Source organism: Pongo abelii, chromosome X (assembly GCF_028885655.2).
Source record: "Pongo abelii isolate AG06213 chromosome X, NHGRI_mPonAbe1-v2.0_pri, whole genome shotgun sequence".
Classification (NCBI taxonomy): Eukaryota; Metazoa; Chordata; class Mammalia; order Primates; family Hominidae; genus Pongo; species Pongo abelii.
Genome location: NC_072008.2, coordinates 46,803,360 through 46,831,202, shown reverse-complemented (window position 1 = coordinate 46,831,202; position 27,843 = coordinate 46,803,360). Strand labels below are relative to the sequence as shown.

Genomic DNA, 27,843 nt, shown 5'->3' with positions numbered 1-27,843 from the left:
TAAATAAATAATTTATCATTTATTGAATGATTTGAGTAACTTCTGAGTTTTCTTACATCAACTGAAGGCGAAATGATATCTGAGGGCTTTTTAAATGTGTGTTAGACTTACATGATTACACTCAATGAATTCTTTAATGCACAATATGACAAGGTACAGTAGTCCTCCCTTATCCATGGGGGATATGTTCCAAGATCCCTAGCGGATGCCTGAAACTGTGAATAGTACCGAACCCGATTGCTGTCAGAACCCATTTCTATTCACGCCTTCCACCCGCAAATTTAATGTCTTTTTCATCTTAGCACTTATGATGCACTGTGGCCATAACTTTTGCAGTTTGAGATGTGACAACAAAACTAGCACAAGTTTCTTTTTCCTTCTTCACAATTTCTTGGATAGAAGATTCATTCTTACTGTAAATCTTAACAACCTCAGCATACATTTTTTTTCTTTATTAAGTCAAGAACTTTAACCATTTCACTTTAAGGAAGCACTTTATAACTTATTTTTGGTGTATGCAAATTGCCAACATCACTACTCTTGCACTTTGGGGTCATTATACAATAAGGGTAGCTTTAATGCAAGCACTGCAATCCCATGACAGTCAATCTGACAACTGTGACAGCTAAGGGACTAGTGGGCGGGTAGCATATACAGCATGGATATAATACTGGACAAAAGGATGATTCAAGCCGGGTGCAGTGGCTCATGCCTGTAATCCCAGCACTTTGGGAGGCTGAGGCAGGCGGATCACTTGAGGTCAGGAGTTCAAGACCAGGCTGGCCAACATGGTGAAACCCTGTCTCTACTAAAAATACAAATTAGCTAGGTATGGTGGCATGTGCCTGTAATCCCAGCTATTGGGAGGTTGAGGCAGGAGAATCGGTTGAACCCAAGAGGCGGAGGTTGCAGTGAGCCAAGATTGTGCCACTGCACTCCAGTTTGGATGACAGAGCAAGACTCTGTCTCAAAAAAAAAAAAAAAAGATTCACTGATTTGCATCCTGAGCAGGAAAGAGCAGGACAGTGCAAAATTTCATCACACTACTCACAATAGCATGCAACTTATGCATTTATGTTCTGTGACATACAATTAGAGTTGATTTAACACTAAAAGATTTCCCACATTTATTACATTCACAAGGTTTCTCCTATATGAATTATCTGATGTTTAATGAGAGTTGACTTCCTACTGAAGGCTTTCTCACAGACACTGCATTTATAGGGTCTCTCTCCATATGAATTTTCTTATGTTTAATAAGTGGTGCCTTCTGGATAAAGGTTTTTCCACATTCACTGCATTCATAGGGCTTCTCCCCTGTGTGAGTTCTCTGGTGTGCTATGAGGGTTGACTTCTGGCTGAAGGCTTTTGCACATTCACAGCATTCATAAGGTTTCTCTCCAGTGTGAGTTCTTTGATGTACAACTAAGTTTGCTTTCTGGATAAACACTTTTCCACATTCAGTACATTTGTAGAGTTTCTCCCCAGTTTGACTTCTCTGACTTTTTCTAAGGGCTCGCTTTTGGTGGAGGGCTTTCTCTCGTTGATTAGGGTCAAAAAATCTCTCTGCAGGTTGAACTGTATGAAGATTATAATGGAGGCATACTTTCCAATATGCCTTACATCCATCATCTTTCTTTCTTACATAGCTTCTATTTTGACCAAGAAAGTTTAAATTATGTTTTGAATGCCTTTTCCCATGAATAATATTTAGGGAGTCTTTGTCTTACAGAATCAAATTCTGTGCTCAGATAAATGCTTTTTCTACATGTTCTGGATTCTTGACCACTTTCATCCTTCAGTGTTTCCTTGCCTATGAATGCAGCTTGCCACGGAAGTTTGTCTTGGCTTTCCTTGTAGTGATCTATCTGCTCATCAACTTGCCAGACTTCTAGAAGAAAATGAATGAATCATCAAACTTGTTAAGTCTTTCCACTAGAATGTTATGGAATAACATTAATCCCTAAATGCCCAAGCAGTGAACTCCTATCAACATGACTTGAGCTGATGTGGATGGACCCTCCCCATGTCCCACCACCACCACCTCCCCTGAGTGCAAGTACAAAGAAATGCTGGCTCAAATTTAACAAAAATAATTTAATATGCAGCCAAGCTCAAACCAGAAAATAAATTTATTATGTGACAAAAATGAAGAAGAAATTTAAAGTGAGGGGGTGAACAGAAATTAAAGCTGTGTGGCTTTGCAGTTGGGGGACTAAGGCTCTAATCATGAGTGTGAAGTGAATTCTAGGCCACAGGGCACAAATGTGCAGAGAATTAGAATTGAGCTACCTGCTTAAAGCTGGGAGTCACAAAGGACATCTCTGTGTGTAAAATAGGAACTAGAAAGATGTCACCCACTGGCTAATGAAAATGTTAAGAAGAATCAGGGGTTACTTACAAGAAGTCAGAACCACAGTCCTGTACCACATGTAGGAGTGCATTCCAAATGGACATTTGAAGTATAATACAAAACCCCCGAAGTTGATAAATTCACCTATAAATTGTTCCTGCATTAGTGAAACCAGTGGGCCCCAGCAGTGGCAATCCAAATAGTTCTGCGGTGATGCTTTCATAGCTTAGGGTACACAGAATTTCCATGGAAAATAACTCTCACTGAAAAGGAGTTCACAGTAAAAAAAAATTACAAACTTCAAAAGGAAATGAACCACAATGAGTTGAAAACTTATGTCTACAGAAAAGCCTGCACGTGATGTTTATAGCAGCTTCATTCATAATGGCCCCAAACTGGAAGCAACCAAGATGTCCTTCAATAGGTGAATGGATAAACAAAGTGATCCACAATGGAATATTATTCAGCAATAAAAAGAAATGGGCTATCAAGCCATGGACATGGAGGAAACTTAAATGCATATTGCTATTTGAAAGAAGCCAGTCTGAAAAGGCTACATACTATATGATTCCAACTATATGACATTCTAGAAAAGGCAAAACTATAGAGATAGTAAAAAGATCAGCACTTGCCAGGAGAGAGTGAAAAAGGGATGAAAAAGCAAAGCACAGGGGATTTTTAGGGCGGTAAGACTATTCTGTATGAAACAGTAATGGTGGATTTTTATGCATTTGACAAAACCCATAGAACTGAACAACACAAAGAGTGAACCTTAATGTAAGATGTGACTTTAGTTAATAATAATGTATTCAGTCACCAGTTGTAACACATGTACCATACTAATGCAAGATGTTACTATTAGGGGAAATTGGCGGGGTGGGGGTGGGTAGAGAGAGGTATAAGGAAACTCTCTGTAGAGAGATGTGTAAAGGGATGGAGATATACCATGAAAACCTAACCAAAAGAAAGCTGGAGAAATTACATTAATTTCAGACAATGACTTCAGAACAAGAAGGATTTTCTGGCACAAAGAGGGACATTACAAAATGATAAAACAGTCAATTCTTTGAGAAGAAATAACAATCCTAAAAGTGTATGTACCTAATAACAGCACTTCAAAATACATGAGGCAAAAATGGATACATCTGAAAGAGAAACAGACAAATCCACAATTATTGTTGGAGACTTCAACACTTTCTCTCAATAATTGATAGAACAAGTAGACAGAAAACCAGCAAGGATATAGATAATCTGAACAGCACCATCAACCAACTTCACCTAATTGACATTCAGAGAACACTGCATCCAACAACAGCAGAATATACATTCTTTTCAAGTGCATATGAAACATTCACCAAGATAGAACATATTCTGGGTCTTAAAACAAACTTGTACAAATTTATACGAAATCATATTATGTGCAATAAAAGTATTACAACAAAAATCAATGAGAAAGATACTTGGAAAACCCCAAATATTTGGAAATTTAAAGATATACTTACTTCTAAATAAGTCTTAAGGGGAATTTGAAACTATTTTGAATTAAATGAAAATGCAACATATCATAATTTGTGGGACACAGCAATTAGAGGGATATGTATAGCACTGAATGCATATATTAGAAATAAAGATCAAGCAGAAGAAAAGAAATAATAAGAGCAGAAATCAATGAAGTTGAAAACAGGAATGTTCTTCAAATGGTGAATGGCTAAACAAACTGTGGTACATCCATTTGGTGGAATATTAGTGACAAAAAGGAAGAAACTCTGGGTACTCACAACAGGATGAATCCAACTGAGAAGTATGCTGAGTGAAAACAACTAATCCCATAAAGTATCATACTGTATGACCTCATTTATGTAATATTCTTGAAATGACAAAATTATAGAAATGGAGAACAAATTAGTAGTTGCCAGGGCTTAAGAATGGGTGGGGTGGGAAGGAATGGGTATAGCTATACAAAGCACTATGAAGGACCCTTGTAGTAATGGAAATTTTCTGTATCTTGACTTTCTCAATGTCAATATCCTTGTTGTGATTTGTAGTATAGTTTTTCAAGATGTCACCATTAGTGGAAACTGGGTAGAATACACGAGATTTGTCTGTATTATTTCCTACAAGGGCATGGGAATCTATTATTATCTCAATACAGAATGTTTAATTTTAAAAACAGTCAAATATTCCAAAGAGAAGAATGGTGAAGTAAAATAACAACAAAAAACCAAAAAGAAGTTTGGTTGGGGGGATGAACAGAAAATAAATTTAAAAAGGTACATGTAAATCCAATAATATCAATAATTACATAGGAAGTAATGGTCTAAAGGAGAAAAAACACCATCATAGGAATTGATCCATAAAAATAATTTATAACATCCATTCATAATAAAAAAAACTTTCAGAAAATCAGGATTAGAAGGAAATATCCTCAACCTTTATCAGGCCATTATGAAAAAACCTGCAAGTAAAATTATGCCTAATGGTAAGAGAGTAAATGCTTTTGTCCTAAGATCAGGATCAAGGCAAGTATGCTGCCCTCCCTACCCTAGTCAACATTATACTGAAGATCCTAGCCAGTAAGTACAATAAGGTAAGAAAAAGAAGTAAAGGCATCTAGACTGGGAAAAGAAATAAACTGTCCTTATTCATAACTACATGATTGTTTATGTAGAAAATACCAAACCATCTATAAAAGAGCTACTAGCACTAATATATGAGCTTATTAGAAAGGTTCCAGGATACAAAGCCAATATGGAAAGATCAATTACACTTCTATAAACTAGCAATGAGCAATAGGAAAATGAAATACAAAACAACTAGGTACATACACACACCCCATTTATATTACCTTGTAAGAACATAAAACACAGGGGTAAATTAAACAAAATATGTGCAAGACCTATCCATTCAAAACTATCAAATATTACTGAAATAAAATTTAAAAGAACTGAAATAGACGGATATACCATATTCATGATTTAGAAGGCTCAATATTGCACATCAATTATCCACAGATTCCATGCAATGTCAAAACCCCCTGCAGGCTTTTTTGCAAAAATTGACAAGCTGAGTCTAAAATTTCTAGGAAAATACCAAGGACCTAGACTAGCTAAAACATTACAAAAAGGAAGAACAAAGTAAGAGGACTCATATTACTTGATTTAAACACATAATATAAGGCTACAGCAATTAAGACATGTGGTACAGGTTGTGTATCATTTATGCAAAATGCTTGGAACGAGAAGTGTTTTGGATTTCAGATTTTGTTGATTTCCAGAATGTTTACATTATATATTTACTGGTTCAGCAGCCTAACCTGAAAACATGAAATCTGAAAAGCTTCAATGAGCATTTCCTTTGGATGCCATGTCGGTGCTCAAGAAGTTTTGGATTTTGGAGAATTTAGGATTTTGGATTTCTGGATTAGGGATACTCAACCTGTATTGGTGTACAGAGTGACACATATGTTCAAATACTTTTCAAAAAGGATGCCAAAGTAAGTTAATCAAGAAAGAACAGTCTAGAATAGACTGAATATTTGATAGTAACTTATCTTTCTTACTTAACCTCTCTTCTGCTCTGGTTAATCTGCTATTAAGTCTATATATTAAATTCTTTTTTTGTTGTTGCTTTTTAAATTTTGTGTTTCTTTTTTATATATATTAAATTCTTAATTTTCAATTTTCATTAGATTATTTTATATATCCTAGTTCCCCAGTGAAATTCTTACTATTAACATTTTTTTTTTGAGACAGAGTCTTGCTCTGTTGCCCAGGCTGGAGTGCTGGAGCACTGGAGTACAGCAGTGCGGTCTCGGCTCACTGCAACCTCTGCCTCCTAGGTTCAAGCGATTCTTGTGCCTCAGCCTCCCAAGTAGCTAGGACTACAGGTGCGCATCACCATGCCCAGCTAATTTTTTAGTATAGACGGGGTCTCACTATGTTGCCCTGGCTGGTCTTGATCTCCTGGGCTCAAGGGATCCTCCTGCCTCAGCCTCCCAAAGTGCTGGGATTATTGGTGTGAGGCACCACACTTGGCATCATTTTAAAGTAGATGTCAAATAATAAATGGATCACTTGTTGATCTGAGAAAAAGAAAGAATATTCTTTTCAAAAATATTACTGGAACAATTGGAAATGCAATGTAAAAATAATATAAAAATATGTTGACCCTTACCTCACATCAGATACAAAAATTAAGTCATTAACAGTCACAGACTTATAAATATAAGAACTAAAATTATGAATCTCCTGGAAGAAAACATACAGAAAAAATCTCTGTTACCCGGGGTTAGTGAGAGATTTGCTAAAAAGGACACAAAAAGCATGAACCATAAAAGAAAAATTTAATAAATTGGACTTTATAAAAACAGAAACATTTGTTTTTCAAAAGATACTGTTATGAACAAAACAAGCCACAGCCTAGGAGTAAATACTTGTAAAACACATAGCTGGTCAAGATTTATATCCATAATATATAAAGAACTCTCACAATTTAATAACAAACAATGGCAAAAGATTACAGTAGACACTTCACCACAGAACATATACAGATGGCAAATAAGCACATGAAAACATGCTCAACATCACTGATCATTACAGAAATGCAAATTTAAATCACAATGAGATCCCCCTATATACCTACTAGAAAGGTGTGTTGTTGGTGGGAAAACAAAATAGTACAGCCACACTAGAAAACAGTCTGGCAATATCTTATTATTATTATTATTATTTTTGAGAGACAGAGTCTTACTCTGTCACCCAGGCTGGAGTACAGTGGCGTGATCTCGGCTCACTGCAATCTCCACCTGCTGGGTTCAAGCGATTCTCCTGCCTCAGCTTCCCAAGTAGCTGGGATTACAGGCGTGCACCACTACACCCAGCTAATTTTTGTATTTTTAGTAGAGACGGGGTTTTACTATATGCTGGCCAGGCTGGTCTCAAATTCCTGACCTCAAGTAATCCGCTCGCCTTGGCCTCCCAAAGTGCTGGGATTACCAGCGTGAGGCACCACACCCGGCCCAATGTCTTATAAAGTTAAACATATGCTTACCGTATGGCCAAGCAATCTCACTCCAGATATTTACCCAAGAGATATGAAAACACAGATCCATAGAAATGCCTGTACAAGAATGTTCGCCAGCTTCATTCATAATAACCAAAAAAACCCAGGGACAATTCAAATGTGCATTAACTGGTCCATCGACAGACAAACTGGAACACTACTCAGCTATCAAAAGGAACAAACTGATACATGCCACAACATGGATGAACCTAAAATGCATTAAGGTAAGTGAAAGAAGCCAGCCACATGATATTCTAGAAAGAACCAAACTAGAAGGAAAAGAGGTCAAGCCTGGGATGAGGAGAGAGACTGAATTATAAAAGGAAACATGGAGTTTTTTGCGGGGGATGAAAATGTCCAATGCTTTGATTGTAGTAGTAGTTACACAGCTATATATTTGTCAAAACTATACAACTATACACCTAAGAAAGATAAATTTCATGGTGTGTACATTATACCTTAATCAATTTCATTTGAAAAAATAAAAGGAATGCAGTCACATCAACCTAAATATATAATGACCACACATAAAAACACATATAGAAAATTATGTTCAAACATTAACATGTATGGCCAAAGATCATATGGTGCCATAAGGGCATTTTGTTTTATTAAAATACTTCATGAGCGCTAATGATAAAGTACTAACAAATATGGAACTCTAATTAACGATATGCCTGTGGAGGGACTTAGGGGTTAAGGGTACTGATCTCTGTAACTTCCTTTGAAATGCACTATAAGAAAATAAATCGAATTGATGGAAGGACAGAGGAATTGGCAGATGGACAGGGGATAAATATAGCAAAGCCTGGGGTAGGCCTTTTATAGTTATTATAAATCTAGGTGGAGGTATTATATGGGTGTTCAACCTACAATTCTTTTACTTGTTTTATACAAAAATTTTCATAATAAAATGTCGGGGGAGAAGCTAGATAAAGAACAGCAAAGTAAACTGAAAGTAAGTAGGAAAAAGGAAATAAAAGGAGAAATCAATAAAACAGAAAAACGGTAGAGAAAATTAACAAAGCTAAAACTTCTAAGAAAAGATCAACAAACTTGAAATAAACTTCAGTTTGTACTACTACATGAGACTGGGCAGTTTTCATTACTATAATGAGGCTACTCTTGAAAGTAACAGTTCCTAGAAGATTTTTATTATCTCAGAATGACCAGTGAACTTATGGGACCAACCAGAGGTTTCATCCAGGAGACAGAGGGAAAAATATAGTTCCTGAAATAGATTTAAATATGGAGAAATAGGGCAGAAATTCAAGTTGCTTTCTGCTGTTTTCTGCTTCCAACCCTGGGAGTTTGGAGAGCTGTCTAGGAGTGAGTCCATATGCTCCTGTCTTCCCATCCCATCCCGCTCGCATGCTCATTGCTGTCTCCTATTTCCTTGCAATTCCTCTCAGCAGATATTTCAAGTAGTGGATCTTAACCAAAGATGGGCATCAGAACCCTCTGGAGTGTCACTCAAAATGCACATAACCAGGCCTACCACAGGCTTTCTGAAACAATTTCTAGAGTGGGGGCCTACTCATGAGTATTCTGACAGATCCACAGGTAACTACGTAATACATCTCTGGTTAACAACCACTACATTAAATTAAAAAAAACTGTTTTATGGATAATAACAACAATAAAAATAGTGATATCATTTGTTGAGTGTTTCCTTTATCCCAGGCACCCTTTTAGGTGCTTTACATGGATCAACTCATTAATTTCTGAAAATCATTCAGTTTTATCATTAGCCCCATTCTACAACAGGTAGAGAGGCCAACCAATGTGTACACAGTGATAGCTAGTGAGGGAAGTGGCCAGAATTCCAGCCCAGGCTATGTGACTCCACAGTCCATGCTCTTAGCCACTTGTATGTGGATGAATAACAAAGCTCCTTCCTCTGCCCAGGTCCAAAACAATCAGTGCAATATTTATTGAATGTCTTCCACCAGTCCCACACTGGAACAAGTCAGAACAAGATGTAGGCTCTTATGTCTAGGGGTTGTGTTTGAGCTAAAGAAATGAGCCACTGGCACTTAGCTAGATTTTTTAAAAGTTACCATATGAAATGCATAGCTATATTATTGAAAGTTACAAATGTAACCAATAAAGGAACTAAAAATAAGCATATAACAAACTTGTGAAGAGCTGGGGAGTGGAGGGCCAAAGTGTGAGGGAAATCCTTACTTTTCATAGAGGGAAGATAAAACTGAAAACCTGCAAAATGCAGATATAAAGGTATTCCCTAAACCTATGGAGGTGCTCACCAGAACCAAAAAGAGAAATCTTTAGAAGAAGCTGCCCTTGGGAGGTGTGATTGGGAATGCACCTAAGATTACTTTTTAGCCTATACTGTTCTGCACTCTTAGACTGAATATATAAATGTCTGTATTTTAATATAATATAGTTGTTCTTAGGGAATTGGGACTCAGGAGGGTAGACTGTGCCTGAATTTGCTTTTCCTCCCTTCTGGGATAGCACTGAAATGAGAACAAGACACACAGTCATTACAATTCCAGGCATCACTGGAAGAAAGCAAGCATACCATCAGCACACCAGAAATCCTGATGAATCTCTAAGCAGCAGATAGGGAATTACACTGAGCAACAAAGAGGTTATCATCACCCAAAACATTCCTGGGGGAAGCTACAGCGTGGTGGGAGCCACAAATGCCAGAACAGGGAGGATCTCAGAGAGTAGGTGTGTGTGCTGAGGAGTGGGTTCTGGAGGAAGCCATATGAGGAGTCACCTGTGGGTCCTTGGGGCCAGCACCTGACTACAGCTGATGCTCTGAAATTAATCTCTAATGAGCAGTGCTTCTCAAGCTTTACTGTGCCTATGGGGTCCCTGGGGAGCTTGTTGAAATGCACATTCTCTTTCAGAAAATCTAGAGTGGGGCCTCAGATTCTGATTTTCTACTTAGTGCCCCAACAATGCCCAGGCAGGGATCACCCTCTGAAGAGTAATAGCATTCTAAACAGGCTTCTTTGCCATGGGCCAGTGAAGGGGGTACTATGAAGAGGAGAGAAAGAGTAGACCAGTGTATCTGAAGAGTTTCTGGATCCTTGTAGGTAGCCCACAGGAAAAATAGACAAGGAAAAAGCAGTTCTATGCAGGACTAAAATACAGTTCACTGAAGTATTCCACCCTGGGAGTAATGTCCTCTCAAGTGTGTTTTTTTTTTTTTTTTGAATAAGTAAAGAGATAATAACAAAAACAAGAGTTGAGTAGGAAGGATGTATTGAAAAATGGAGGAATCTGATAACAAGTAGTATGAAGTCAGATTTGTAAGAGTCTGAGAAGAAATAAGTAGAGAAAACAGAAAATGGTGTGAGGTTTACAGTGTTAACCACAAAGTGAAAGCAGGCAAGAACGTGGTGGGTACCTGGCTGGGTAAAGGTCACTGGCAAAGCTTTGGTGTCCATACTGACTCAAAACAAACAAGCAAACAAACAAACAAACAAAAAACAAACAAACAAAAAACCAGGTATGATAATCTACCTTAGGCTAAAAAAAAAAAAAAGTCCAAATTTCAGCCTGAAAGGGCCCACAGTATGCCCAATAAAGAGGAAATGTTGACATCTATTAATACATCTACTATGGTGAAAATACAAAAGGCCAAGAAGGTGGGAGAATAAGTCTTAAAAGCTTTCAGAAAGGTGGTGGGAGAGGAATGAGAAGGGGCTTGGCACTTCTCACTAACAAGCCAGGAGGTTGGAAGGTAGAAATGGGATCTCAGAACAAGAGTGGCCACAATCTATGTGAATGCCAAGCAAAGAACACAGAGACTGTAACCGGCGGCCAGGCAGAAGCCTCATTTGGACATGACAACAGTTCCGCTCATCAGAGCCTAGGCATGTCCACAAGTCTGAGGCTCTGAGAAGGGCTCCTGAGCACATCCCAGAGGCCAAGATCTCACCAACGAACCTGGTCTCCTTTCCCCGGCCTGACTCACCTGGCCTGTCCTCACCTGCACAGGTCCGTAGCGGGGTCCCTCCATCTGCCATCCAGGACTCTTCACCTGGTCCCAACCTGAAGATCACATCTGGCTTCGCAACTAGATACCCTGTTCAGGGGAAATGACATAGGACTTCGTTATTAATGCTGAGGAATTCCAGAACCTAGGCCCACCCCTGCAGGCCTCGGTGATGGCGCATGCACACAGCTATCTGCCCCCTCAGTACAGAACATTCACATAGCAAGCAAGGGCACCAATATGCTCTCCAGTGTCCAAAGGGGACTACGAATACTACACAGTGGGCAGTAACCCAAACTCACTGAGGGTGGTAACCCACACTCATTGTTCCTAGGCCCCAGAGCTTGGAGCAGCTGAGAAAGAAACACAGTACTGGAGGCATTCTGCATCAGCCTATGGCACGGTCCCTCACCCACGGACACCAGGTGGCTGTAGTTCTCAAGCATGACATCCCTGTAGAGGTTCTTCTGGGCAGAGTCCAGTTGCTGCCACTCCTCCAGGGTGAAGTCCACAAACACGTCCTTGAAGGTCAATGATTCCTGTAACAGCACATTCCTCTTTAGCACCCCAGGACCAGCCTGGGGCACTGGGACATGGCACCTCACACACACGGAGGGCTTACTCTGCGCCCTCTAGGAGAAACTTGACAGATGAAGAGCGTGAGGTGCACAGAGCCTAAGTAACTAGCCCAGGTCACACAGCCAGGAATGAGGGGAGTCGAATCCACGCAGTCTGGTTCCCACACCCACGATGGCCTTTCTTTTTTTTTTGAGACCAAGTCTCGCTCTGTCGCCCAGGCTGGAGTGCAGTGGCGTAATCTCGGCCATTGCTACCTCCGCCTCCCGGGTTCAAGCGATTCTCCTGCCTCAGTCTCCCGAGTAGCTGGGACTACAGGAGCCTGCCACCACGCCCGGCTAATTTTTGTATTGTTAGTACAGACGGAGTTTCACCATATTGGCCAGGCTGGTCTCGAACTCCTGACCTTGTGATCTGCCCGCCTTAGCCTCCCAAAGTGCTGGGATTACAGGCGTGAGCCATCGCGCCCGGCCTGGCCTTTCTCATGTAATTGTTCTTATGCCAGTCACTAGTCAGTTTGGCATAGTATATTACATAGAGTATCTATGTGACTAAAATCATTTTGAACTTTATAGGAGAAACAGATAGGGTATGAGAAATATTTTACCCTGGAAATTCATTCATTCAACACATGTTTACTGAATAGAGGCCGGGCTGGTAAGTCCTGTGAAGTAAAGATTGATACAAAACCACACCTCTTGAACTCAAGGAGCTTCACTTTAGTGGAGGGAGAAAAGCGACACTTAAGACACTCATAGATGAAACAGAGGCAGGGAGGAAGCCTGCCTCACAGGGACAGTGACAGATGTAGGAAGGGGTCCGGGTGGTCCACAAGGGAGGAAGTCAATCCTGCTTGGGGCTGACAGAGCAGGCTTCACAGGGGACACAGAACTACAACAAACAGTTCTAAACATAGCTAATCAATCATGAAACAAAGAACAGGAAGCCAGAGGTCTGTGGCCTGGGCAGCTGACTGAAGCAAAAGGGGAAAGGTCTGTGCTTGGCCTTATCACCACCAAACAAGAACTCACTTCTACAAGCGCCCCATTTCCTCGCAAAGACTAATAACCGGCCTGTTTCTGCTCCAGATCCTATCCTGTCACGCCGACACTTGGTGGCCTTCAATTCAAGCCACTCGCTGCACCCATAAGGCCCAAATCGGCCACAGTGGCACCAGTTTACCCAGCTGTGCAGAAGGAGAGGGGACAGGAAAGCCAGTGTGCCAGAGGGCGGGGACAGGCAGGTTTCTCCAGTAGGAGGGCTTCTCAGAGCAATCCAGGAGCTGTTAGCCCAATCTGCCCCTCCCTCGTGATAGCTCCGGTGCTGGGGAACAAAACCACACTGCTGAGTGCTAGGATGATGTTGCTTGGAAGCCCTAACCTGTTCCATAGACCAGTATCTCTTGTAATGGTCCCAGTGGCATGGCTTCCAGGGTCCCAGAAAAGATGTGCCCAGTTACATATCACTGAGTGACAATGTGCTCAGAAAACCCCAATCCATGGCTTCCTACCAGCCAGTCATAGTTTACTCAGTCCTCCAGTCCAGAGGCAGTTTGTTTACCAATCCAGAGTCATTTTTATCTGGAGTAATGTCACCTGGTTTGATATTGTGAAATATATATTTGGTTTTTGTCCTGTCTCCTGGCAAAAAGCTCCTGCAACCCTTGAAATAGCCTCTGAAGTGATCAAAGTGTCTTTTATATGCTAATGAGATGACTGTTAGCTGGCTGCCCCTAGGTAGCTTCTGGATGGAAGCTGGTCACCAGAAAACCAGACAGGATTAGAGGGTTGGGAATTTCATCTCCATCCTCAAAACTCCTGGGAGGGGAGAGAAGATGAAGGTTGAGTTGATCACCAAGGGCCAATGATGATCATGCCTCTGTGATGAAGCCTCCATAAAAACCCCACTGTGGCTGGGTGTGGTGGCTGGCTCCTGTGATCCCAGCACTAAGGGTGGCTGAGAAGGGAGGATCACTTGAGGCCAGGAGGTTGGGCCTGCAGTGAGCCAAGATTGCACCACTGTTCTCCAGCCTGGGGGACAGAGCAAGACCTTGTTTCTCAAAAACAACAATAACAACAACAACCAAAGGATTGGGTGGGTTCAGACAGCTTCCACACAGCTGAACACTTGGTGGTTCCCGGATGGTAGTGAGTCCAGAGAGGGCATGAAAGGTCCGTGGACCTTCCCACATCCCTTGCCCTATACATCTCTTCCATCTGGCGGTTCATCTGTATCCTCTGTAATATCCACCCTCCTGCCCCCAGCTTTTTTTTGGAGACTGAGTTTCGCTCTTGTTGCCCAGGCTGGAGTGCAATGATGCGATCTTGGCTCACTGCAACCTCTACCTCCCAGGTTCAAGCGATTCTTCTGCCTCAGCCTCCTGAGTAGCTAGGATTATAGGCATGCGCCACCACACCTGGCTAACTTTGTATTTTTAGTAGAGACGGGGTTTCTCCATGTTGGTCAGGCTGGTCTCAAACTCCCAACCTCAGGTGATCCGCCCGCCTTGGCCTCCCAAAGTGCTGGGATTAATGAGCCACCGCGCTTGGCCTGTAATATCCTTTATAACAAATAGAGGAAACGCAGGGAAACTGAAACTCACTCTAGCAAATTAATCAATCTTCAGGAGGGGTTCATGGGAACCCCCAATTTGTGGCCCATCAGTCAGATGTATAGGTGACACCCTACTTGTGACTAGCATCTCAAGTCGGGGCAGTCTTGTGGGACTAAGCCTCAACCTGTGGGAGCTCACACTAACTCCAGGCAGACGGTGTCAGAATGGAATTGACTTCACAGCACACCCAGCTGGTGTCCAGGGAAAACTGCTTGGTATGTGAGGGAACAGCCTGGGGCCTGGGATTACATATGGTGTCAGAAGTGTTGTGTCAAGTGAGAGTAGACAGTAGGAAAAACTTGGGTTTCCTTCCTTATCTCTCAGACCCAGTAAAACAGCCGTCATTCCATTATCAGGCTTCCAGTAACACAGAGCTAAACATGACAATGATAATGAGAGTTAATAACCACTAACAGATCCTAGAAGTACAGTGTCAGAGGTTACTTCATAATAAAAGTATCTTAAATCTCTGCAGAAAAGATGTCATTAGGAAAATCTGGCTAGGCATTTATGGAGGGAAGAAACTCCATAAAAGCAAATTACTCATCTTACTCTGAGCCCCCAAGTAAATTACAGATGGATTAGAGATTTAAATGTGTACAAAATAACCATAAAAATGATAGATAAAAGTTTTGATAGTTTTGTAGTGACTGATAGCCTTTCTAAGCAATCCCCAAATTCAGAAAATACATAGCTACAGAGTGATAAACTTGACTACCTAGACATTAGAAATTTCTTTTTTTTTTCTTTTTTTTTTTTTTTGAGACAGAGTCTCACTCTGTTGCCCAGGCTGGAGTGCCGTGGCACTATCTTGGCTCACTGCAACCTCTGCCCCCCAGGTTCAAGCAATTCTCCTGCTTCAGCCTCCTGAGTAGGTGGGATTACAGGCATGCGCCACCATGCCTGGCTAATTTTTTGTATTTTTAGTAGAGACAGGGTTTCACCATGTTGGCCAGGCTGGTCTTGAACTCCTGACCTCAGGTGATCCACCCACCTCGGCCTCCCAAAGTGCTGGGATTACAGGTGTGAGTCACCATGCCCGGCTGCTCCTACTATGCTCTTCTGAACTTTGATTTTTTTCACTTAGACAAAAGTATCCCAGACATTCTTACATATGAGTCAATTTTTATCATGACAGTTCCAGAGTATGGATGTGGCAATTTATTTAACCACTCTGTAGTCCTCCTCGTCCATGTGAAGTTTGTTTACCAATCAGGGGTCATTTTTATCATAAGCAATGCCACCTGGTAGTATAGCTGTCATTCTACCATTATTGGATTCTCAGGAACATGGGACACTTAGGGCTTTCTCCTTCTACTTTTCACTAGTATGAATAGAACTGCTTTGGAAATCTTTGTGGACATATAAATATTTCACTAGGATGGAGTCCTATCAATGCAACTGCTGATTAAAATAAGAAAAAGATCTTTAATAAGTACAGCCAAATTACCTCTCAACCAGCCAGTACTCTCATCCACAGTGGCTCTTATCTATCTTTTCAAAGTTTACCATTCTTACAGATAAATGACAGCAGGTATGTGAGTTTTAGTGAGGATTATAATCTCTTTGTATGTTTCTAGGCCACTAATATTTCTGTTACTATGAGTCTTCATTCTGTTGGGTTGTCTTGTCTTATTGATATATTAAAGGTCTAGGGTAAAATTCTAGAAAGGGCATTACTGTGTTAAGGGTATTTGCAATGTAAATGTTGATATATATAAACCAACTGTTCCACCACAAAATGCTGTATATAGTTTATAACTTCTTTGGTGTTTTTTCTACATACTTGACTGTACTAACTATTATCAACCTTTTTAATGTTTAAGAATATGAAGTATGATACATGGTATACTATTCTACATACATTTCATACTCTTTCAGCTATATATTAGGTGTGATCTTCAATGATTTGTTAGAATTTTAGTGTATAAAAGAAGGTAGCTCATTGTTATGTATACTTCAAATATTTTTCTCACTTTGATATGGATGTGTTTGATAATTTTTAAGATTTTCATTGTGCTTAGAAATTTCTAATGTCGGGGCCAGGTGCGGTGGCTCATGCCTGTAATCCCAGCACTTTGAAAGGCCAAGGTGGGTGGATCACTTGAGGTCAGGAGTTTGACACCAGACTGGCCAACATGGTGAAACCTCATCTCTACTAAAAACACAAAAATTAGCTGGGCGTGGTGGCAGGCACCTGTAATCCCAGCTACTTGGGAGGCTGAGCAGGAGAATTGCTTGAACCCGGGAAGTAGAGGTTGTGGTGAGCCGACTGTGCCACTGCACTCCAGCCTGGGTGACAGAGCGAAACTCCATCTCAAAAAACAAACAAACAAACAAACAACAAAAACCCCAAAACAGAAAAGCACAGTAGGAGCATATTTTCATTAAAAACAACCCATGCAAAATGTTGTGGTTTTGTATATATATAAAACAAAAAAAAAAACTCTGAAAGGCAAACAGTTGAAGGGCTGAGACTGGTTTCATTTGTTGGAATGCAACAGAAAGGGAGGAATGAAAATCAGCCCTGTTTTCCTGGCTTGAAAACTGGGGAAAGTAAAGATCTTTTCAAATGGCATCACACTTTTTTCTCATAAATTGCTTGCCTTATCTTTTTGACTATATGTCCACCACATTTTTGCCTTCTTTCATCCTTTTTCATTTTCTATATATGAATCCTTTGCATATCATATGCATTGCATGTATTTTCTCTCAGCCTCAAATATGTCTTTTGACTCTACGGGTTTTAACATTTTAATACAGTTTAATCTGACAATCTTTCTCGTTATGGTTTCTAGGTTTCCCATCTTCATTAAAAATGTTTCTTCTGATTTCCCAACGTGCTGAAGTGGGTGGCATGGCAGAGAAGGATGACACTGGAGTTTGGCAAGGAGGTAGCTTTTGGAATTATCCGCTTTATCAGTACTTACAGGATCTGGGACACACAGACTTTGAAATATGTTCTTTGTCACCAAAAACAGAAAAATGCACCATGGAGGGACAACAAAAGCTTCCTACAAGAGTCCTACCAAAATACCTGGGATACAGTAATCACTCAATGAACATAAACTCCACTTACTGGCATGCTCAGGGAATGGGTTATTAAGCAACGCATTCTGTTAAAAGCGGCTAAAACCACCAAAAGTTGGTTTTTTTCTCAGCGCAGTAAGAAAGATGACTTACTTCACAAGTTGGATATTGGATTCCGACTCAACTCATTACATACCATCCTGCAACAGGAAGTCTTGTTTCAAGAGGATGTGGAGCTCACTGAGCTACTTGATTCCAGTATCCTGTAAACAGGGCAACCTCAACAACAGGAAAGTGGACACCTTCCAACACTTTGCTCCCTGGCAACCCCTAATATTTGGGATGTCTCAATGCTATTTGCCTTCATTAGTTTGCTTGTTATGCTTCCCGCTTGGTGGACGTTATCTTCCTGGCTGGTATGGGGAGTGATTCTATTTGTTTATTTGGTCATAAGAGCTTTGAGAGTATGAAGGACAGCTAAACTACAAGTGACCTGAAAAAAATACTATGTTCACTTGGAAGATATGGCAGCAAATAGCTGAGCTTTTACTAACCTTGTAAGAAAAGCTTTACATCTCATTCAAGAAACTGAAGTGATTTCCAGAGGATTTATACTTTTGCTTGACAGGGTCAGTGCTTTATCCCATTTAATAAATGAGATAATTTATTAAATGATTAATAATAAATTATTAAATTTATAATAAATTATAATTTATATATTTATAAATTATATAATTTAATAATACATTATTAAATTATTAAATGATAAATAATTATTTATCTCATTTAATAAAGCTGGACGGCATCCCACTCAGTACCTCATCAGTCTCTGGAAAGCTGTCTACAGAACTTCCAAGTAGCAAGGCTATCTATCCTACAGATGCTGAAAAACTACCCCCTGAACTCTGAAAGTGACAATGCAACCAGCTATATCTGTGTCATGCCTTTTAAGGAGCTGGGCCTTGGACTTAGTGAAGAGTAGATTTCAGAAGAGGAAGCACCTAACTTTACAGATGACTTCAGCCTGCCTACATTGAAGGTTTTGTTCCAACTCTGGGTGGCAGAGTTCAGAATTCTTCAGATGGCTAGCCTTATTACTCTCTACAGCCAATTCACCTCCTGGGCCCTTACTTCAGCACTTTTGCATCATCAAATCTTATCTGATTTGACTCAAGGTCTACGTCATGCTTACTATGCCTGTTTGGAAGAGCTTAAGAGCAACTCTGAATTCTATCAGTACTTTGAAACTCAGCACTAGTCAGTACCAGCGTTTATCCAAAACTCAACAGAAGTCAAAAGAATTGAATAACATTCACACAGCAGTGTGCAACTTGCAGCTCCATGTGAAAGCATTACTGAATAAGGTAATAATTCTCAAAGATAAATTTGAAAAGCTTTTTTGTATTAAAGAAACACAAGAACAGTGTCAGAGGCTTATCAAATCCTAGAACAGAAATTAAAGTTGATTCAGCCCCATGTTTAAACAAGCAACAATTGCTGGGAAGAGGCCATTTCTCAGGTGGACAAACTGCTATGAAGAAATACAGATTTAAAAAAGGCAAGCCTGAGGTAGTGTGTGAAAACCCACACTGTACAGTGGTAACTTTGATGCAGCCTACTCTACACATTGCAGACAAAGATCCACTCCCTGAGGAGGATGAATAGGACTTAGAAGCTTATGTAGATGATACAGATATTGACAGTGATTGCAGAAAGGATGATTTTTATTACTTGTCTCAAGAAGACAAAGAAAGACAGAAGCACGAGCATGAAGAATCCAAGAGGGTGCTCTAAGAATTAAAATCTGTGCTGGGATTTAAAGCTTCAGAGGCAGAAAGGCAGAAGTGGTTATAACTTCTACTTAGTGATCATGCTGTGTTGAAATCCTTGTCTCCTGTAAACCCAGTGGAACCCACAAGTAATTCAGAACCATCAATGAATTCAGATACAGGAAAAGTCAGTAAAAATGATACTGAAGAGGAAGATAGTAAACACTCCACAAGTGACAATGAAATAAGTAGGACTGAGTATTTATGTGAAGACTCTCTAGAGCAGGGGTGTCCAATCTTTTGGCTTCCCTGGGCCATACTGGAAGAAGAACTGTCTTGGGCCACACATAAAATACACTAACACTAATGACAGCTGATAAGCTAAAAAAAAAAAAAAAAAAAAAAAAAACTACAACAAAATGTCATAATGTTTTTTGTTGTTGTTTTTGTTTTTTTGAGACAGAGTCTCGCTCTGTCGCCCAGGCTGGAGTGCAGTGGCACGATCTCAGCTCACTGCAACCTCTGCCTCCTGGGTTCAAGCAATTCTCCTGCCTCAGCCTCCCGAGTAGCTGGGATTACAGGCACGCACCACCATGCCCAGCTGATTTTTGTATTTTTAGTAGAGACAGGGTTTCACCATGTTGGTCAGGCTGGTCTCAAACTCCTGACCTTGTGATCCGCCTGCCTCGGCCTCCCAAAGTGCTGGGATTACAGGCATGAGCCCAAAAATCTCATAATGTTTTAAGAAAGTTTACGAATTGTGTTGGGCTTCATTCAAAGCTATCCTGGGCTGCATGTGGCCCGGGGCCATGGGTTGGACAAGCTTGATCTAGAGGGTAAAAATAAAGACAATTCTGCAAATGAAGTCTTCCTCCAAGGAGCAGAAGACAGAATGTGTTACCAATGTGAGGGCGAAGATGAATCTCAAGCAGATGGAGGCGTTCTGGTCACTACCCCTCCATCTCCCAGGGAGTCCTTACAGACTTCCATTCAGCAGAAGCTGGCACGGCTACAGCTGTCACTGAATTTTACCTTCACTGATGGCCTTGCTGTAGAAGTGGCTGCTAGATCTCTCTCCTTTGCCACCATGCAGGAAGAGAATTTTTGTGATGAGGAGGAAGAACAAATGAGGTAGAAGAAAAGTAAGAACCAAGATTCACATGAAGTGATTTTAGGTTGTTTCTTTTGTGAAAGTGTTTAGCTTCAAGACTAGAGAGGGAATATGAGTGTACATCTACTATATATAAAGTTATGATGTACATTTACAGGAATAACCCTGGTTTGAGTAACTGATCTGAAATTAGTAGTTCCCTGTAAATGGCAGATCTTTCAGGAAAAAAAGAGAAAGGTAAGGGCTCTATTGAATAAACTGTGGTTTTACTTGTGGTATAACTGATCTTGGAAATAAGTATTTTTAATAAGAAATGAATGATCATTTCTTGCCAGAATTTGCTACCATAAGGTGATATGGATAATTGTGTTACAAGAACATTAACATTTAGTATGACTTTTTTACTGTATTCTTGCAGTTAATAACTGCAGCTATTATGTTAATAACAAGTTGTTTACATTTTATTTTTGTTTATACTAGTCTTAAAGATCCGGTTTCTAAATAAAAAAAATTAATTCATACAATTGATACATGCTGGGGCTTGGAACTAAGAAGTAGTTTCAAAAGTACTTGGGTTATGGCATTTCTTATGTTTCCTTATTCATGTGGTTACTTAGTAGTTAATTTTAAGATGTCCCAATGATCATTAAAAGAAAAACATTGTACCATTTAAAAAAAAAAGTGCACTAAGCAAGCTTATACCAATATCCTCTTAAATTTTCACCTAATTTTTCAAATATATATTTAGGTATTTGATCAATCTGGAATTCACTTTTATATGATGTAGAAGAGTTTCACTTTCTTTCCATCCAGATGGAGACTCAATGGTGCCACCATCATTCAGTAACCACTTTTTCCACATAACTGAAATGCCATTTTTATAATCTCAACTCACAGAATCCTATTTAAGCAATACAAGAACTCTAGAAGCCACAAAATATTGTAAAATTAGACATTAAAAACACGTTAAGTGTCCACTCCCCAAGATGTATAAGACAAATCAAAGCAAATAATAAACTATGAAAAATATTGACAACATATATGACAGAGATCTCATTTGCTTAAGTTAACCCAAGGAGCTAACATCCAGCAATCAAAGTAATTCCACACCCAAGAGAAAAGGGGGCAAATGACTAGAATAAATATTTGAAAGAAAAAAGTACACATGGTGGTTAAAAATGAAAAAAGACACTCAAATCAAGAAAAACAAACTAAAATGCACGACTCTTTTCTCCCTCACAATGGCAAAAATCATAGCGGATAATACACTGTGATTTCCCATTTATAGGAAAAGGCATTATAATGTTGCCAGCAATGCAAATCAGTACATCCTATTTGGAAGGCAATTGACAGTTTTGAATCAAAATTCAAGATGCATAAACTTTGACCTAGAAACTTCCTATCTAGAAAGTTATCCTATAAATGTTCTCACATGCACACAATGGGAATCTACTATACACTGCTATGTTGTTTATGGTAGCAAAAGACTAGGAATATCCTAAATATCTATTACTAGGAGAAAGGTAAATAAATGGTGGTATTGCCATCAAATGAAATATCGAGCAGCCATTTTTGTAAGCGGGGTAGGCCACTGGTTTTAAACACTGGATAATTTTATTCCTCAGGGAATATTTGACAATGACAAGAGATATTTTGGTTGCCAAAACTGGAGGAGGGAGCACTATTGGCATCTAGTAGAGAGAGCCCAGGGATGCTGTTACATATACAATGCACAGGAAAGCAACCCATGACAAATAATGACCTCAACCAAAATGTCAATATTGCCACACTAAGAAACCCTGGTGTAGAGTTAATACAAGTGAAAAGTTCGTTAAAAAAAAAAAAAGGACCAGAAAGACCAGGATGTACTTTAACTTATTAAAGAGAGAAAGAGAAAGAGAGAGAGAAAGCACATGCAGGAGAGAACGAGTGATTGTGCGTAGGCAGAGAAAGAGATTCATGAGTTCAAGACCAGCCTGGGCAACATGGCAAAACTCCATCTCTACAAAAAATACAAAAATTGGCTGGGCATGGTGGCATGTGCCTGTAGTCCCAGCAACTTGGGAGGCTGAGGTGGGAGGATTGTTGAGTCTGGGAGGCAGAGGTTGCAGTGAGCTGAAATTGTGCCACCGCACTTCAGCCTGGGGGACAGAGCTAGACCCTGCATCAAAAAACAAAAACCACAAAAAACTTTTTTTGGTTGAACAAAGCTTTTGTTTGAATTTTTTTACCATGTGCATCCATTGCTTTTGAAATGCCCAATGCAATTTGTTAATGTTCTATTCAGAGTATTTTTAATATTTTGACATTTATATTCTTAAGGGAAACTGGTCTATAATTTTCTTTTTTGTAGTATCTTCCTCAAATTTCAGGTTAAGTGGCTTCACAAAATGAACTGGGTGCCTTTTCATCTTTAATAGCCTGGAAAATTGGAAGACAGAAATTATCTGGTCTTTACATTTAGTGAAAGGAGTAATTATGAAGGATTTCAGAGGGCAAATTTAAGTTTCAGTATCTTTTAGTCAAAACCCGACTTCCAGGTATAACCTCCATAAACACTGGTACTACAGAGCAAGTAGATACAGAGAAAGTTGTTCATGAGGCACTGTTTACAACAGTAAAAAGAAATTAAAAGCTTAAATATCCATAAATAAAGTTACATGATATTAATACATCCATACTATGAAATAGAAATTAAAACAATCTTTATATATCGACAAGGAACACCACCCAGAAAGTAATCAGGTGCAAAAGGCAACATGGGTATGGGAGTATGATGCCATTTGTGTAAAAGCATGAAAACAATACGTATGTATATGTTTTTAGTTCATTAAATTGACATAAATGCATCTACCCCACATTTAACCCAACTGTTAACAGTGGGCATCTCTGACGAGGAACATGGTACTCGGGGGAGAAGGAATAGAATCCTTTGGGCTACTAGCTTTTTCTACGCACATCAAAACATTATGCACAAACTTATTATCATAAATATGAATGATGAAAAAGACCAAGTGATCTAGAAGTGAAGAAAGAGGAAAGAGCAAGATGAATCTATGTATGTAAACAATCTTCTGTGAGAAGGAAATGAAGAGAAGATGAGGTACAGTTCTCAGAAGAACAAGTAGAGAGCATGGTGGCTCACACCTGTAATCCCAGCACTTTGGAGGCCAAGGTTGGGGGATCACTTGAGGTCAGGAGTTCAAAACCAGCCTGGCCAACATGGTGAAGTCCCGTCTCTACTAAAAATACAAACATTAGCCAGGCGTGGTGGCGGGCACCTGTAATCTCAGCTACTTGGAAGGCTGAGGCAGGAGAATCGCTTGAACCCGGAAGGTGGAGGTTGCAGTGATCTGAGATTGCACCACTGCACTCCAGCCTGGGTGATACAGTGAGACTCTGTCTCAAAAAAAAAAAAAAAAAAAAAAAAGAAAGAAAGAAAAAAGAAAAAGAAAAAGAAAAAACAAGAAGTAGAGAGAGGACTCATTGTTTTTCCTCTCTCCTGGTGAGGGGGAGGATCAGAGAAACCAGAGGTTGAGAACAAGTTGAATAGAAAACAGCCAGAGAAGAGGGGATAATTGGTATTTTCAAGTCTACTATATAGATTCCAAACCTTGCCTCAATTTCAATGGAAACAAAGTATGGGTAAATTAGGAACTCACCTGGGACATGGCCATCCTGTTCTGCTCTGGACAAAGGATGGAGATCTATAAAGGCAAAATTAGGAGAGTACGCTCGGTAGGTACAGCCATTAGACCATCATTACCATCCCAATAATAATTACCCTTGTACCCTAGGGAGAGTGATCTAAAAACATGACCTGGTAGCTCCAGCCTGTTTCCATGAAACTCTACTAAGATCATGTAGGTTTTGCACATGAAATTTTGTTTCCCTTACTAGACAGATGTATGGCTTATGTCTAAAGATATCTACTTTAGAAACCAGTAACAATTAACATCTCCTTTATCTTAAGAGTTCTATTCTTAGACATTTGTCATAATGAAACAATCCTAAATGTGGAAAAGCTGAAAGAATGTTAACTGTAGTCACTTCTACCATTAAAATATTAATATGTGGAAGCGGCCGGGTGCAGTGGCTCATGCTTGTAATCCCAGCACTTTGGGAGGCTGATGTGGGCAGATCACTGGAGCCCAGGAGTTTGAGACCAGCCTGGGCAACATGGCGAAACCCCATCTCTACAAAAATTAGCCAGGCATGGTAGCACATACCTGTAGTCCCTGCTATTCCGAAGGCTGGGTGGAACAATCACTTGAGCCCAGGAAGTGGAGGTTGCAGTGAGCCAAGATGGCACCACTGCACTCCAGCCTGGGTGACAGAGGGAATCCCCGTCTAAACAAAAAACAAATAAACAAACAAAAAAAATTGGAAGCAACTAAATATCCAGCAAAGAGGACACAGTTAAAAAATATGACACATGCAAAAGCAGGTATACTGAACAGCTTTTCAAAATACTATGGAATTTGTTTTTAGTTCCTAATGTGTTTAAAAGCAGGTTCCAAGAAAGCAAGCGCAGTGTGATCTCATTTTTGATAATCAATATGCACATATATGATGTCTCAGAGGATTTATTAAAATGCTGATATTGGTTACTTCTGAGTGGTGATTTCAATTTTCTTCTTTTATTTGCATTTTCTCAATTTTTGACAAAGAATATCACTAGTAAAACAAAAATTAAAAATTATTAAAAATCACCTCTTATCAAACCGAGCCCTAGAGGTGAAAAGACCCTCTGCAAGTGTGTATAAGTAGGATCTCTTGATGTGGTTTGGAGGAAGGAGCCCAACAAGGGCTCAGAGGGCCACAGTGGAGGAGAGGTGTGGGGCTGGGTGGGTTCTGTGAGGGGCTGAAAACCACTGTGCCTGCTCCCCTGCATCTGCCTCTTTAACTGGCCACCTACCCTGCTCCCACCCCACCACTTCCTCCTTTCTCACAATTTGCATTTTGATTACCAGCCTCCTCCTTCTTTGGTAGTTTTTCAAATAAAGTTCCAGCAAGGAGCTTCTGTGCAGAGTAACCATTGCATACTGCAGCAATCATTGTGACAGTATCAGGACAACAGGGTTCAGCTTGGTGTAGCTTAGCAGGTCATGTCCCCCGGCCCACTTTCATTAAGCATTGAAATAAGGCAGCAGAGATGGATGACAGCGTACCTAGAGACTACTTGGAAATTCTATAAACTAAAAATATATTTTCTGCACTTTGGTCAGGATGAAGGGACACTCAGCATTTCCCCTGGAAGCAGGTGCCTGGTTGATGGTGTGGGGCTGACTCAAATTCAGAAATAGCCAATGGCAAGAGACGGGAACACAGGGGTGCACAAATAGGTGTGCTAGGAGAGGCCAATCCTCTGTGGCTGGCTGTGATCCTTCCCAGCCTCATCCCGCCTTTGCAGGTACTACAGCAGGGCACCTGCCCCATGGGGGGACATCTATGCCTCCATCCACCTGTGACTTTCACCTGTCCCTCCTCCAGCAGGAATCAAACTGCACTGTCACACGGTCCTCCATGGCACCTGGAAGTTGAGCCAGCTTTGCTCTGTCTCAGCTGAAGTGAGGGACAAAGGCCACTACGGGTCCAGCTCTTCTAGGACCTGCTGTCCCGTGAGCCTCCTTTCTCTGCTCTGAGGATCTAGGTCTGGGCTCTTGCTGAGGCTTCTCCTCCAACTCGCCTCAGCTCAGCGTACTTCTCTTGTGTCCAAGGCGGCAGGACCAAGGGATTCAGAGACAAACACGCCCCAGTTGGGGCCATCACTATAGCAACAGATCTCTGCCTGTGACCCAGGGAACTCACCTCCTTCTGAGGCCTCAGCCTAAGTCTTCTGAGACTAAGTGAGGAAGCCGGGGCACAGATAAACTGGAGTCTGGAGTCGGTGAGCAGTGGTCTCAGGTCTGCACGCTGACCCTGGAAACACAGTGACCACGGGAGATTCAATTAGCAACACCTATGCTCCCTTCCATGCAGTGAAGTTGAGTGAAACCCAAAGGTTTTTACCCAGCAGAAGAGGGACAACCCCTCATTCTAGCTTTAAGAGTTAACATTCATGCACAGCTCAATTATCCTCAGTGAGCGAAACCCTGCCTTCCTGAGTCCGGGCTTTGGAACCAACTGATCGACTGCTGTGCCACTTTTATTCACTGAAGAAACGAGTGCCTTCCATGAGCCCGTTTTCCGTGCTGGAAATACATCAGTGAACAAAATCTCAAAGTCCCAGCTCCTGCAGAGTTTCTAGTCTAGCGGGGGAGACACACAGGAAACAATAAACATGATAAACAAAGCACAGGAAAAGAAAAAGAAAAAGGATTCCTCGGGTTTGCTACCTACGTGACTTTGGACAGGTTGTCAAGCCACACTGAGCCATTTTCTCTCTATAGCACGAAAATAATCATCGTAACACCTCACAGGGCTCCTGTGAAGATTAATGTGAAACATTTGCAAGGTTGCCTGGCATTTTTAGGCGCTCAGGAAACAGGCGCCGAGTGACTCAATCAATCAGTCACTCGCTGGCCCCGAACCTCGCCCCCAGCACTCACGCCCACAGGCCTGCGGGTCTCAGGGAACCGGACCCTGGTCGTGGCTCGGAGGGTCCTGAGAGCAAGGGGCCTGTCTCAGGCAGGGAAGTGGCCTGGAGTATGGGCTTTTGAGCTGGGCTGTAGAGCCACCTGTCACCTACAAAGGCGTTCACCCATGGCCCCATGACCCCACGACCCCGTCAACCCCCGCCCCCATCAAAACCATCACCACCTCCGCGTCCCTCTTACTTCACCGCCAAGAGCCTGAAACCTCAGAGGCCGATGACAACAGCCAGTGTGAACTAGCGACCGCCCTCCCGGGTCAGCGGAGCACTTCCGCTTCCCACCGCCCCCTGGGAACGCGGGATGCGGTCGGAGTGTGTCGCAGCGCCGCGCACGCGCAGTAGCACGGGAGTGGGTGCGCCACCGCCAATGGCCAAGATGGCGGCTTCCAAGCACCCTGTGTTTCTGATAGTGTTCGGTTTGAGGACAAAAGCGTGTGACCATTTTCCGTGGCGAGTGGTACAAAAGGCCCAGGGCGTCATCCCTTGGCGGCGAGAGGCGAGCGGACTTTCCAGCGGCCTAGCTCCCGCCCGCAGGGAGGCCGAAGTCCCCCTTGTCCCCCTTCTCCCATTTCGTCCTGCTGCATCGCGACCCTCCCAGTCGCTGCGGCATTGGGTGTTTGTGTCCCTCCGTCCCAAAAGCCATTGTTCTCGCTTTTTTCCCCTCCTGAGAATAGGAAAAAGAGTCGCGCCTCCGGCGTCAATAGCGCTCGGAGGCGTGGCCATCTAGGGTCCAGGCTGATCTCAGGGAACCCGACCCT

At 41.2% G+C, this 27,843-nt stretch overlaps 1 protein-coding gene and 1 pseudogene across 10 annotated transcripts; one reads left to right on the top strand and one right to left on the bottom strand.

The window, feature by feature from the left end:
- Positions 1-27,746, bottom strand: KRBOX4 (KRAB box domain containing 4). 10 transcript variants are annotated; one of them, XR_010139042.1, is made up of 8 exons: positions 27,270-27,403; positions 26,302-26,412; positions 24,153-24,197; positions 11,803-11,929; positions 11,370-11,480; positions 3,455-3,498; positions 2,402-2,616; positions 1,757-1,891 (listed from the first exon to the last, which is right to left on the bottom strand). XR_010139042.1 is itself a non-coding variant. In XM_009234766.4 (7 exons), the coding sequence occupies exons 3-6, from the start codon at positions 24,165-24,167 to the stop codon at positions 3,455-3,457; spliced, it is 297 nt and encodes a 98-aa protein (XP_009233041.1). In that variant the 5' UTR covers positions 24,168-24,197; positions 26,302-26,412; positions 27,270-27,403; the 3' UTR covers positions 1,774-1,891. The 10 variants fall into 10 exon arrangements, 7 of the variants coding, with proteins under 7 accessions (XP_003780549.2, XP_009233036.1, XP_054400138.1 ...); XR_010139043.1 differs by having other exon boundaries at positions 11,385-11,480; XR_002913094.3 differs by having other exon boundaries at positions 1,767-1,888; positions 2,498-2,616.
- Positions 17,864-20,514, top strand: LOC103889044 (vezatin-like; annotated as a pseudogene).
- Positions 27,747-27,843: the final 97 nt, after the last annotated feature.

Coding starts and splice junctions, on each gene's coding strand:
- KRBOX4 (XM_003780501.4), bottom strand. Junction 11,481..11,802: donor CAGCCACCTGGTGTCCGTGG/GTGAGGGACCGT, acceptor TCCCCTGAACAG/GGTATCTAGTTGCGAAGCCA. Junction 1,892..11,369: donor TGCAGGTGAGGACAGGCCAG/GTGAGTCAGGCC, acceptor ATTTTCTTCTAG/AAGTCTGGCAAGTTGATGAG.